Below are 11009 nucleotides of genomic sequence, written 5' to 3' on the forward strand. Positions count from 1 at the left end.
ATTGAAGCCTTTTTCTACTTTGAACATTTTTTGTCCTTGTTTGAGTCCGGTCCCTCACATGCATAATCAACCTGAGTCAATGTTTTTGATACATGGCACCCTCTCTGTGTGCTGCCACCACAATGTTCCAACAATACAAAGGGAAACGTAACCCTCACTAGTGTCCAGCGATGTTATCGCCGTGCTCCATGATGTTACATTTCACTAATCAAGTCTCGCCTTAGAAATGAAATAATGCTGTCATTTCCCTCAGCAGTTTCCACTGGTAGAGACTGAAGTCATTTAGAGCTCCAGTCTCGTTGCGGTGACATATGGTGTCGTCTGCGGCTCCATCTGTTTCCATGAGTACCTGCTTGTTCTTCGTCGTACGACTAAAATGGGATTCTTAATTAAGTGCTCAACAGTTAACACATCAGGAGCTACAAACTACGTTGTTTTTTTCATCTCTCTCTCTAAAAGATAATCAAGTGGGGATAGTTACAAGACAGAAATTGTCGTCTGAGACCTGTTGGGTGATTTAATTTTGTCGTCTTTTTGATGTACAAACACACACACTTAGAAACATGAATTCTCTCTGGATCACCCCAAGAAAGCTTTGTCTCAATCAGAACTACACACCAAGGCCACTTGTTCCTTTAATCTGCCTTTATCTATTATGCATGACAGCTGTTTCAGTGTGCCTCAGTGGGCTTCTTCCTCAGAGAGTGATGCATTATGCACTGAGACGCATCCCAGATGGACGAGGTACTCCAGGCTCCGCGGAGGTGGTCATAGGTCAGTGGGGGAATCTGGTGGATTCCTGACACATAATCCAAGAAACTACCACAGTGTTTGCCGAAGGTGTGTGTGTGTGTGTGTGCGGGGTCTGTGAGAGGACAGGAGAGTGTAAATGTATGCATGCTGATGTGTTGGCCAAAAGCTGACCGATGCGTGGTGAAAGGGTCGACCGTGTCGCTGGGAGTTAAGAGAGGAATCCTGAAGAAGGCGTGACCTCGCCGCCGATCCGCTGGCTCCAGAAACAGACGAATACTAACATAAAACTTTTGAACTGAGCAGCCTGTATGCTAAAACACAGAGAAATGCAGCTGAAAAGGAAATAAATTATAGGTTTTAGCATTTAAAGGAACAATTAAGAAAGATTTAAAGGTTCGTGAAAGGACTGAGTAGTTTTGGGTTTTTCATTATAGGTTAGTTTTATTTCATTTAGACTTTTTTTTTAAATCTAATTCAGCAATGTTTAAATGAGTTTTTAGTACGTGTTTGCTATTTTTACTAGTTATTATTACTTACATATTTTCTTGTTTTAGTTTAGTTTCTATTAGTTGCAGTAGTAGTTTTAGTTTTTGGTTAACTTTGGTTTATTTTTACGCACATAATTAAAAAAGGTTGGAGTATTGTGATTATGTGTACATTGATTTGGTCATGAAAACTAAACAGATAATAAAATTTTCAGAAAACATACTTAATTATTGTTGAACAACCGACTCACTCTGGAATTTGGATGTGATGCCAACATAAATATCCGTCAGTCCAAGTGGAGTTAAATCTACAGCCAATTTCACATCTCAGTATTGATAAAAACATGTTGCCTGAATCAAACTCGCCAGAATCACACAAAATAATGTGTGTCTTGGTTAGAAAGAAAGATGGATGCATTACCATCCAGAAACACTCAGCACTACCCAACAGTGTTGCCTTCAGGATCCTTACAATTGTAAAGTTTTTTACCTTTACAGCAATTTCTGAAGGATAGCAAAATTACTGGATTTTGATTAATTTTCTAGCAAAATTATACCACTTGGAAAATGGGATCTGTGCAACGACCATCACGCCGCCATTTGATGAGTTATAACTGGAAAAAACAGTAGAGTTAATGCACTGACTGCATTAAGTCTACAAATTATATTGACAATCTATTTATTGTCAATATAATTTCTCAACATAGATGTCTTCAAATACACCCATACCTGTCAAATTTTGGGTCTGAGAATATAGGAAATGTCTCTGTCCGGTGCTACTGTCAGAGGAGGCAGGGGGAGGAGGGGATATTTATGGAAAAATACTAATACGTGAGCAGGGTGGGAAAGGGGTGTAAGAAACCGTACTTTTCCTTATGAATACACCATCCATCCTGTGCTGGAACTGGATCCGGTTCATCATTATGATGGGACAGAGAGAAACTCTCTTCCCTGAGTTCAGGTACAGAACCTGCTTTCTGAACACCGGACACCGCTCACTATCCACCAGCTTCACGGTGCACATTAGCTTCCTGAGCTAACACGGTGCACATTAGCTTCCTGAGCTAACACGGTGCACATTAGCTTCCTGAGCTAACATGGTGCACATTAGCTTCCTGAGCTAACACGAAGCACATTAGCTTCCTGAGCTAACACGGTGCATATTATTTGTGGATATTTGAAGCACCGGATTTACACAACATGACTAAGCACAACATAGAAGTGAAAGATAAGCGGTATCACCAACGTAACCCAGAGTTGCTAACACGACGTTAGCTAGTCAGTTGTCTCAGAGTAAAAGAAAAGTACCGCTTACTATTCTTTATGCAACTTTAAATGCCAAACAGTTGGAAGTTGTATTTTCATCTGAGATCCTGGTCTTGCAATTTTTTGCATGTTTCACTCCAGTTTTAGTTGGATATTTCATGATTGATGTACCCAAAAGCAATTACTCACAGGAGTATATCTGCTTTGAGCATTTTTTTTGTCTCTCGTTTCTCCCTCCCTCCCCCGTTATTTTTAAATCCTGTTAATTTGATTGATTGTGCTGCAGCTTACGTACGCATAAGTACAGTGTGGAAAAAGAGAAAGAAAGATGGTCTGCGCCTGTTAATATGGGATGAGTTAAATTAATTAATGCGGCCAGTTTATAAATAATGTATTTTAAATTTTTGACTTAAGTGAAATATCAAGTCTTTTCAAGTAAACAGCTTCAAGTCAAGTCAAGTCCCAAGTCAATGGTGTGAAAGTCAAAAGTCAAGTCCGAGACTTTGAGCATTTTTTCAGGTCAAGTCTCAAGTCTGGATTTTTATAATCCAAGCCATGTGACTCCAGTCCCCACCTCTGGAAGCGACAGACATCAGGAAAATGAATTTGCTTAAACTATTAGAATGATCTCTCCAGTAAAGAGCTTTTTTTTTTAAAATAAGTTTTGCAAATTTCTCTATAACACAAAAATAACCTAAGCAAATACAAAAGCTATCCAAACCAACCTTGTCCTTTGTGAACAAGTAGTTCCACCTCCTAAACCTGATAGCATTTGTGGTAAAATCTCTGTGGAGGAATGTTGACTGACTCTTCTTTACAGAATAGTTTTGATTAAGCCACACTGAAAGGTTTTTAAGCATGAACGGAATGGATGTTCTACTTCGGACAACCAAATATTGTCCCGAAAATCTTGGAGATCATCAAGATATTTTCAACATTTGTGAGATGTACTTTATTGGGCGGTTTTGTTAACATTGGGTTTTTGTACGGATGCGTTTTTTTTCTAGCCTCTTTCTTGTTGCTGAATTATGACCTCTGACCTTTGCTAATACAAGTAAGGTCTGTGTTACATTAGATGATACTCTTGGTTCTTTTGTGCTCACCAGAGTGATTTTGGTGGGACGTTGGAAGAGTCGCCATTGGTTCATGGTGAATCTATTTCTGGGTTATTCTGATAGTCTGGAGTCCCACAGTCTTAGAAATGACTTTATTTCTCATCTGTTCTTAAATCTAAATTCCACAGTAGGCAAAGTTAAACTGAACTAGAAATGTGGATAATCAGTTAACTCGACCTGGTTGGTTTGGGATGCTTTTTTGTATTTGTTCAGCTCATCTTCATATTGAGTAAAGATTTGTTTGTTCCTCATTAAAAGGAGGCAACTGTTTTTTCACAGCACTGTAATTTCATTTATTTTTCCTCCTTCCTGATGAAATCTGTAACATTTAACCTTTTTTCCACTGGCTCGCCATCGACAGAAATGAAGAGGTAATAATACTACAGGAACCGAAGCTGTTATCTTGCCTTTCTGTTGGGCTGCAGTTCTCCAAATGCCAGAGTGCAGCAGCGAGAAGGACTGCGGCGTCATTTCGTCATCCCCTTAAGTAAAAATCAATGAAGCAGCGAGAAAACGGAAAAGCTGAATTTCTGCAGGCTCGGGGGAGCAGAGAGGCAGAGTCGGTTATTAAATCTCTTTTGATACAGAACTTTAGTCTGGTCATGATGGAGAACAGACATTGTGACGACTGTTTTATAGAGAAAATAGAGTTTATTATAAGTAACCCTAAATTAACTATGAAGTTTACTTTCAAGGTTCCTGGGTTAGGAAAGCAGGAGGAGATTATTGACTAAATATTTCCTATGTTAATTTAAAAAAAAAAAAAAAACCTAACTGGAACTGTTAGCTCCATCCAAGACTGCCCCCTTTTGACTGACCTGTGATATGGCAGCATGTTTTTGTCTTAAAAGCTATGGAAACTCCAAAATAGAATGTTTGTTTCAAATATTGAGAAAAATAGACTCTCAAAATAGCAGCTGTACATGGAGCTAAGTTGGGGCCATAAAGTTTCTTCAAGAGAGTTTGAAACTGAACAAAACAAAAAAGATTTGAACCTGAAGAAAAAATAAATGTTTTGAAACTGAAAGAAAAATGTTAAGTTACTCTTCAGACTCGAAGATTTTTTTTCTTCTTTTGAACAAACTTTATGGCCCCAATTTAGCTCCATAGATGTAAAGCATTCATGAAGAAAATTTTTTTGTTTCTACCCTTTTCCATCAGTTGACAAGTGAATCTTATGTTGAATTGTTGGATTTCCATTTGTTTTTGTTTTTTTAGAGTTCCTTGATATTTTAGGGAACAAAGATCTTATTTTAAATGTATTATTAAAAAGTTTAGTCGAGAAGAGTAGGGAGATATTTCTAGTATCGTCCGGCTTTAAAAAATATAGGGTTTGCAAATATTTGGAAGGACATATCAAGAAAAAGAATTGGTAAATAATGAAAAGAAAACTGATGGATGAATTAATGGGATGGGTGTATAATAATGAACAAACTGATAAAAGAATGAATGGATAAATGAGAGAAAAAGGCAACTGATGCGTGTGAATTAACATAAAAGTGGACGAGTAAAAAAACAACCAAATTGATGGACAAAACTCACGTTTGAAATATGTTGCACCACTCAAGTTTTGCCACAGTTTGTTTTGTTGTAATACGTTTTATTCAAAGTTGTATCAAAAAGGGGAGGAATGGCTGGAACGGAGCTGGACACAGAGATCCAAAGGAAAAACGTTTCAAAACAACGTGAAGCAGAGTTAAGTTGTACAACACCAGGCCAGTGGAAGCAGCACCGTTCGGAAAGATGGCAAACTGATCTCGAAGCAGGTGTTTTTACCGAAACCGTTGCATACTGCTGCGCGGGTCTACAAACCTAAACTGACTACAAACAGAGATAGAAAAATAACATCAGGTATTATATTCTATCACAGACAGACGCTGGGTAAAACCAGAACTAGCTAAGCTAATCACATGTATGCAAATTAGTAAAGACAAAAACATCACAGTGCCCCCCCCAAAAAAAAAAAAAAAAACTAAACACACAACCCTGGATAGAGTTATTGTTTAGCTCCAGTGGATATTCATGGCTTTTGATAATATTAAGCTAGTTATGGAAACCATTTCTACCCTCGTGGAATCAAGCTAACATAAAGTTTTGAACATCAGTGTTCTTCGTTTGGTCAAAAAAAAAAAAAGAAAGAAAAGAAGAAGACATTTTTGGTCTCTTTATTCGGCTTCTGATTAGTTAACCCCTTCACTAATTCGTACTCACATTTTACCACCGACAAACTACAGTAGAATCCTAAACGAGAACAGAAAAGTATCAAGTATCATTTAAGTCGTATTGTTCTGTGACTGAATGTAGACTTACACAGCAGAATTTGTCTTTCTTGATTGAAGTAGTAGTCTTCTTTCTGCCAGCTGACCCTGCAGTGCGCAGCAACAATGAGTGGCTCTGCGTTACTCTACCCTCGTTATCTTTAATATGACTGGGGATCGGCTACCAAACTATGTGGAGGAACACAGAAAGGTCTTCAGATCTTCTGTTGTGTAAACGAGTACAAAAGGTTCCCAGTCAGGGGTCCAACGAATGGCTGCTAAAAAACGTCACATGGCTTCATTTTGTGCCTAAAAACACCTAAAAACAAAAAAGAGCGTCCAGAAGGACGATATGGTGAATGCGAGACATAACCAGCAGCTGTTATCACATTTACAGCTCAAGTTAGCAGAGTTTCCTTAGACAGGCTTCCTATTTGTTTTCTACTTCAAAACCTCAAACTTCTCAAGTCTCAAATGAACATTGCAGTACAATATATTTCCCAATATTTGAGTTGTATTTTCGGTACCATTGTGATACTATACAACGCTGAAGTTCGCTTCTGATTTGGCAGCGTGGTAAAGGGATATTTCATGCTTTTCCTGACATCTGAATACATTTAGATCAGCTTTATTTCAGAATCTTGTCAAATTTGGACTATCCTAAATATAGATTCTCTAAAGCGTTGTTTGTGATCTACGATACATTCACCGCCTTTTAAGATTCTGAAATTTTAAGTACTGTTTAGGAAACTTGCTTAGTGGGCTTCACTTCTTCCATTTACAGTAGAGAAAATAATGGGTGCAAGAAGGAAATGCACACATTTCACTGTAAAAAAAAAAAACAGTCAAAAAAAAGCTTCTCCAGATGGAACATATTCTCCCAGACTACAGCAACAATATTTTCACAATAGTCTGTGTTGATGTCAGTCAGCTTTTCTTGAAATGAGGCTCAGAAATGTGGCCGTACAATTTTTGATTGAACTGATGGATTTTTATTGAGTTTCTAATGCCCAAAACTGATAACCATTTGCTGGTTTTCCTGGTTCCAGACACCTCCTCACCACATGAACCTCTGTGTGGTCAGGGCCAAAGGCCAGGAGAAGCTCTTGGCGATGAACAAGTAAATGGTGGCGACGTTCACAATCGTGTACAGCAGGAACTCGCCGAATAGCCGTGAAAGGGGCGAGAGAGGCATGTGGAGACGGTACATCAGGTACGGGATGATGAAGTACCTGAACTCCAGGAGCTCCTGGGGAATTGTGGCTAAGACAAGACACGTCAGGTAGGCAAGGCTCATGAAGAAAGAGCGGGACTTTAAGGTCTCCAGGAAGTTCCACCCGGTGAAAATGTAAGCCGGGACGAGCAGGAAGCGGACCAGCTTGTGCCTCTGGTAGATGTTTTTCCAGATGTAGAAGGGGAAATGGCGGTTATCAGCCAGGAGGTACTTGTGGACGTAAGTGAACTTCCAAACCAGAAACAAGGAGACAATGGTGAGGACAGAGAAGAACACAGGATGCTTCTTCAGTGCGTTGCTGAAGCGTAGGGTTCGGTGGAGGCACAGTGACACCGGGAGGGAGAAGAAGTAGGTGAAGCAGAAAAAGTAGAAGACCTGAGGGAAGTGGAAGCAGGCTTGGTGGCTCGTCCTGTCGCCCACCACTATCCCCTCGTTCAACAACATGAACAGCAGGAAACCCGCTGCCACCACGGCGTAAGGCCAGGTCACTTGCATCACCACCTTCATGGTTTCAGGCGAGGTGAAGAAGTCCAACGAGAACGTAATCACTTTCTTCACTCCTTGAGACGACAGTGGCACCCGGACGGCGGGGAGTCTCTCGTCCTTCTTCTTCGTGTACTCCATCCTCCAGACGTCATCCATCTTGGCAGCCACCACTGTGCCGGCGCAAAACGCCACCCAGACGATGTTGGTCTGCCGGAAGAGCACGGCGCAGACGCCGAGCAGCGCCGAGGCCTTGTGGCAGCCGTACAGCGTCATGAGGTACGCAAAGAGGATGAAGAAGGTGGATCCGGCGTCCGTGTAGTAGAGGAAGGTGAAGAAGTAAAGCACGGGGAAGGTGGACAGAGACACTGTGCAGAGGATTCGCCGAAACATCAACCGCGTCTGAAGAAGAGGTAACATGGCATTAGAGAAAAAATGGCAACCTTTCCTTCCTCCCTCCCTCCCTCGTTGTGGTGAGGCAGCCTTACCTTGTCCCTGTGGTGCAGCTTGCTTATGAGCAGGTACAGCAGGTAGAAGTTCCCGCAGTTAAACAGCACGTTGGTGAAGCGCAGCATGGCCGTGGAACACGCCACGCTACCCGTCAATTTGGCGAGCCACGCCATCGGCTTAATGATGCCCACTGAGACGAGGTAGAGGCCAGGGAGGGTGGTGATCATGGGGTCCCACTGACGACACCGGAGACAAACATCATCAGCATCATAGATCTCGCAATTCAAGGAGCTTTCCTTTAAATCATCATCTGGTTCTGGCTGTCCTAAACTTATGTCGCCTCCTTGAGGGAGCCCCATGCAGTTAACGGCAAAATTTTTTAACCAACTGCTTTGAAGCAGTTGGCTATGACTAATGAGTTTTAGGGCCGGACTAAGACAAAAAAAATAAATAAATATGAGAAAAAGTTTTATTATGAGAAAAAAGTCTTACAAGAATTAAGTCATAATATTACTCAAATAAAGTTGTACAAGAGTAAGTTAAAAATAACATTGCAAAGTAGAAACAATACTAGAATAAACTCATTTTACCAGAATAAAGTAATAATAATACGGAAATAGCCGTATGACAGTCATTTTAAGTCGTAATAATACAAGAATAAGCTCATATTACCAGAATAGTCAAAATGATATTATGAGAATAAAGTTGCAATAACAAGAAAAACGACAATAAGGTCGAAATAATACAAGAACAAACTGATAACATTACCAGAATAATGTCACAAAATTAGAAGCCTGAAGCCATTTTATGACGGCTCCTAAACAAAGAATGAATTGATCTTGTGAAGTTTTATTTTGGTATTGGTTTTAAATGCTGGTGTGTTAATCTTTTAATAAATCAGCATCAACTTATTATCAGTAGTAGTACTTTGAAACAATTGTCCAACGACTGAGTCTACTTCAAGTAAAAAATAAATAAATCACAGCGTATACGAGCTGGTCACATCAGAAATGGATAACTCTATTGACGCTTTTTACCCAAAACAACTTTTTTCTACTAAATTTCTGACTTTTCTTCTGGTAAAATAGTGTCTTTATTCTGTTAATATTATGACTTTACATTTGTAATAAAACTTTTTTAGAATTACTTCATATAGAAAAAAAAAATTCTTAGTCTGGCCCTACTGCTCCATCGTAGTTGCCGGTCCTATCTGTTCTTCCATATTAGAATCCATTTTATTAGTAATATTTGCTGCTTTCATCAATTTTAAGTAATAATAACAAAAAGAAATTTCGGAACATCCTAGTCAAAGGTTAGACTTAAATCCAATCTGGATGCTGTAGCTTGACCTTTAACAGGCTGGCAATGCCTAAAAACACTACAGTGTGGTTGAATAAAAACAATTCTGCAAATAAGAAANGTCAAACACTGACTGCCAGCTATTGGAAATGCTTCAAGACAGATTTTGTGAGGGGCAATGACTTGATGATGATGATGATGATGATTATATGGACAGCTGTATTTCCCTTAAGCTGTAGTTTGGATTTCTTGGCATAAATATGTAGATGTGACTAAATAGATTTAAAAAAAAAAAAAAAAAAACCTTGTGTGTGGGGTGTTGTGCAGCACAGATATAAACGGTGTTAAAAACTATACAGCTCAGCAAACAACACAACACACCGTCTAGTTTAGAAGCCCTTAACTGTCACGATGACACGGTGTTCCCATTGACTTCCACTGGGGGTGACGGTTTTAAACCGTTAAAGCGTATTTCACGCTGCTTTGTCCCGCCCCCTTGTGGTCATCTTCAGAAACAAAGTCTTGCATCCTGCTTTGGCCTGGGAAATCCTCCTTTAAAGTATCCAGAGGGGGGCGTGGCAGCTAGATGTTTATTAAAACAGGATATTTTCTTTTTCGCACACATGGCGCTTTTGGGAATCTGAATTTACTCGTGACCTCATGATATGAGGTTCAAAAAGATTTAGCACATGTGAGCTCAGCTCACAACCTCTGCTAATGCCTTTATATATGTCTGCAATTGAGATTAAAGCCTCCACAAGCTGTCATGTCATTCTGGTCAAATAATAAAAAGCCCTGCTGTTGGTTCTAGCCTTAATCCGTTACACAGTGATGGACCCATCCACAAACGGACGGTTACCTCATTGAATTTCCCCTTGCAGTATCTCTGAGCCTGAGGGACGTGGAAGATCTCGTCCATGTAGGGATCCCGCTGTACCCTCGTCATTTTGGAGAACAGAAGGCAGGACACCAAGAAGTTGACGCTGCACAGAGCTGAGAATATGTAGCTCTCGACTTTCTCCATGTCTTGCATTCACTGTTTTACAACGACACACGACGAAACAGTCAATTTGATCAAACACTAACTATTAGGCTCGTGTATACAACGCATAGCGACCACACTCTTGGATTAAAGCAGATACGTTCCCCAAATTCAGAGAGAAAATGGCTGAAATTGACACAAAAATAAAAAACCGAGGAGTTTGGATTTCCAACAGCTGGATATCCGCCTTAGAATCGACCTCGGGTGGAAACACTTCTACAACCAGTGGTTCCTACTACCTTGCTCTTAGCTCAACGTCGACGCCACATTGTGAGTGGATACAGCGCTATTCTACGTAAAATTAGAATGGTATAACTTCGGTATAAACCAACGTAAAAAGTAATTATTCAAAGACTGACTACAGTAAAAGTAAAATAACATTTGGTATAAAGGCTAAACCATCTGACTAACTTGTAAAAAATACTAATGCTACCGCATATATACAAAAAATACATCTGTGTGAAAATTATGGAAAAATAAAATGTATAACAAAAACAAAATCTCAAGTTCAGACAAAGCAAAACGTTTCAAATCCATTTTTTTTATTTCATAATAAAGCTTTGTAAACCACTACAGTATCTCTATTTGAACAATGTAAAGTAATAGTGATATTTATAGTCAGTA

General features: G+C 39.6%; 1 protein-coding gene across 2 annotated transcripts; it reads right to left on the reverse strand.

Annotated features, from left to right (window-relative positions):
• Nucleotides 1–5198: 5198 nt before the first annotated feature.
• On the reverse strand, nucleotides 5199–10597 carry alg10 (ALG10 alpha-1,2-mannosyltransferase). 2 transcript variants are annotated; one of them, XR_001426786.1, is made up of 4 exons: nucleotides 10203–10597; nucleotides 8083–8280; nucleotides 6068–7996; nucleotides 5199–6036 (listed from the first exon to the last, which is right to left on the reverse strand). XR_001426786.1 is itself a non-coding variant. In XM_015047403.1 (3 exons), exons 1-3 carry the CDS (start codon nucleotides 10374–10376, stop codon nucleotides 6935–6937), a joined length of 1434 nt encoding a protein of 477 aa, XP_014902889.1. In that variant the 5' UTR covers nucleotides 10377–10597; the 3' UTR covers nucleotides 5199–6934. The 2 variants fall into 2 exon arrangements, 1 of the variants encoding a protein (XP_014902889.1); XM_015047403.1 differs by having other exon boundaries at nucleotides 5199–7996.
• Between the last annotated feature and the right edge of the window lie 412 nt (nucleotides 10598–11009).

This window comes from Poecilia latipinna, unplaced genomic scaffold (genome assembly GCF_001443285.1).
Source record: "Poecilia latipinna isolate Pla-1442-1.1 unplaced genomic scaffold, P_latipinna-1.0 Scaffold825, whole genome shotgun sequence".
NCBI classification, from domain to species: domain Eukaryota; kingdom Metazoa; phylum Chordata; class Actinopteri; order Cyprinodontiformes; family Poeciliidae; genus Poecilia; species Poecilia latipinna.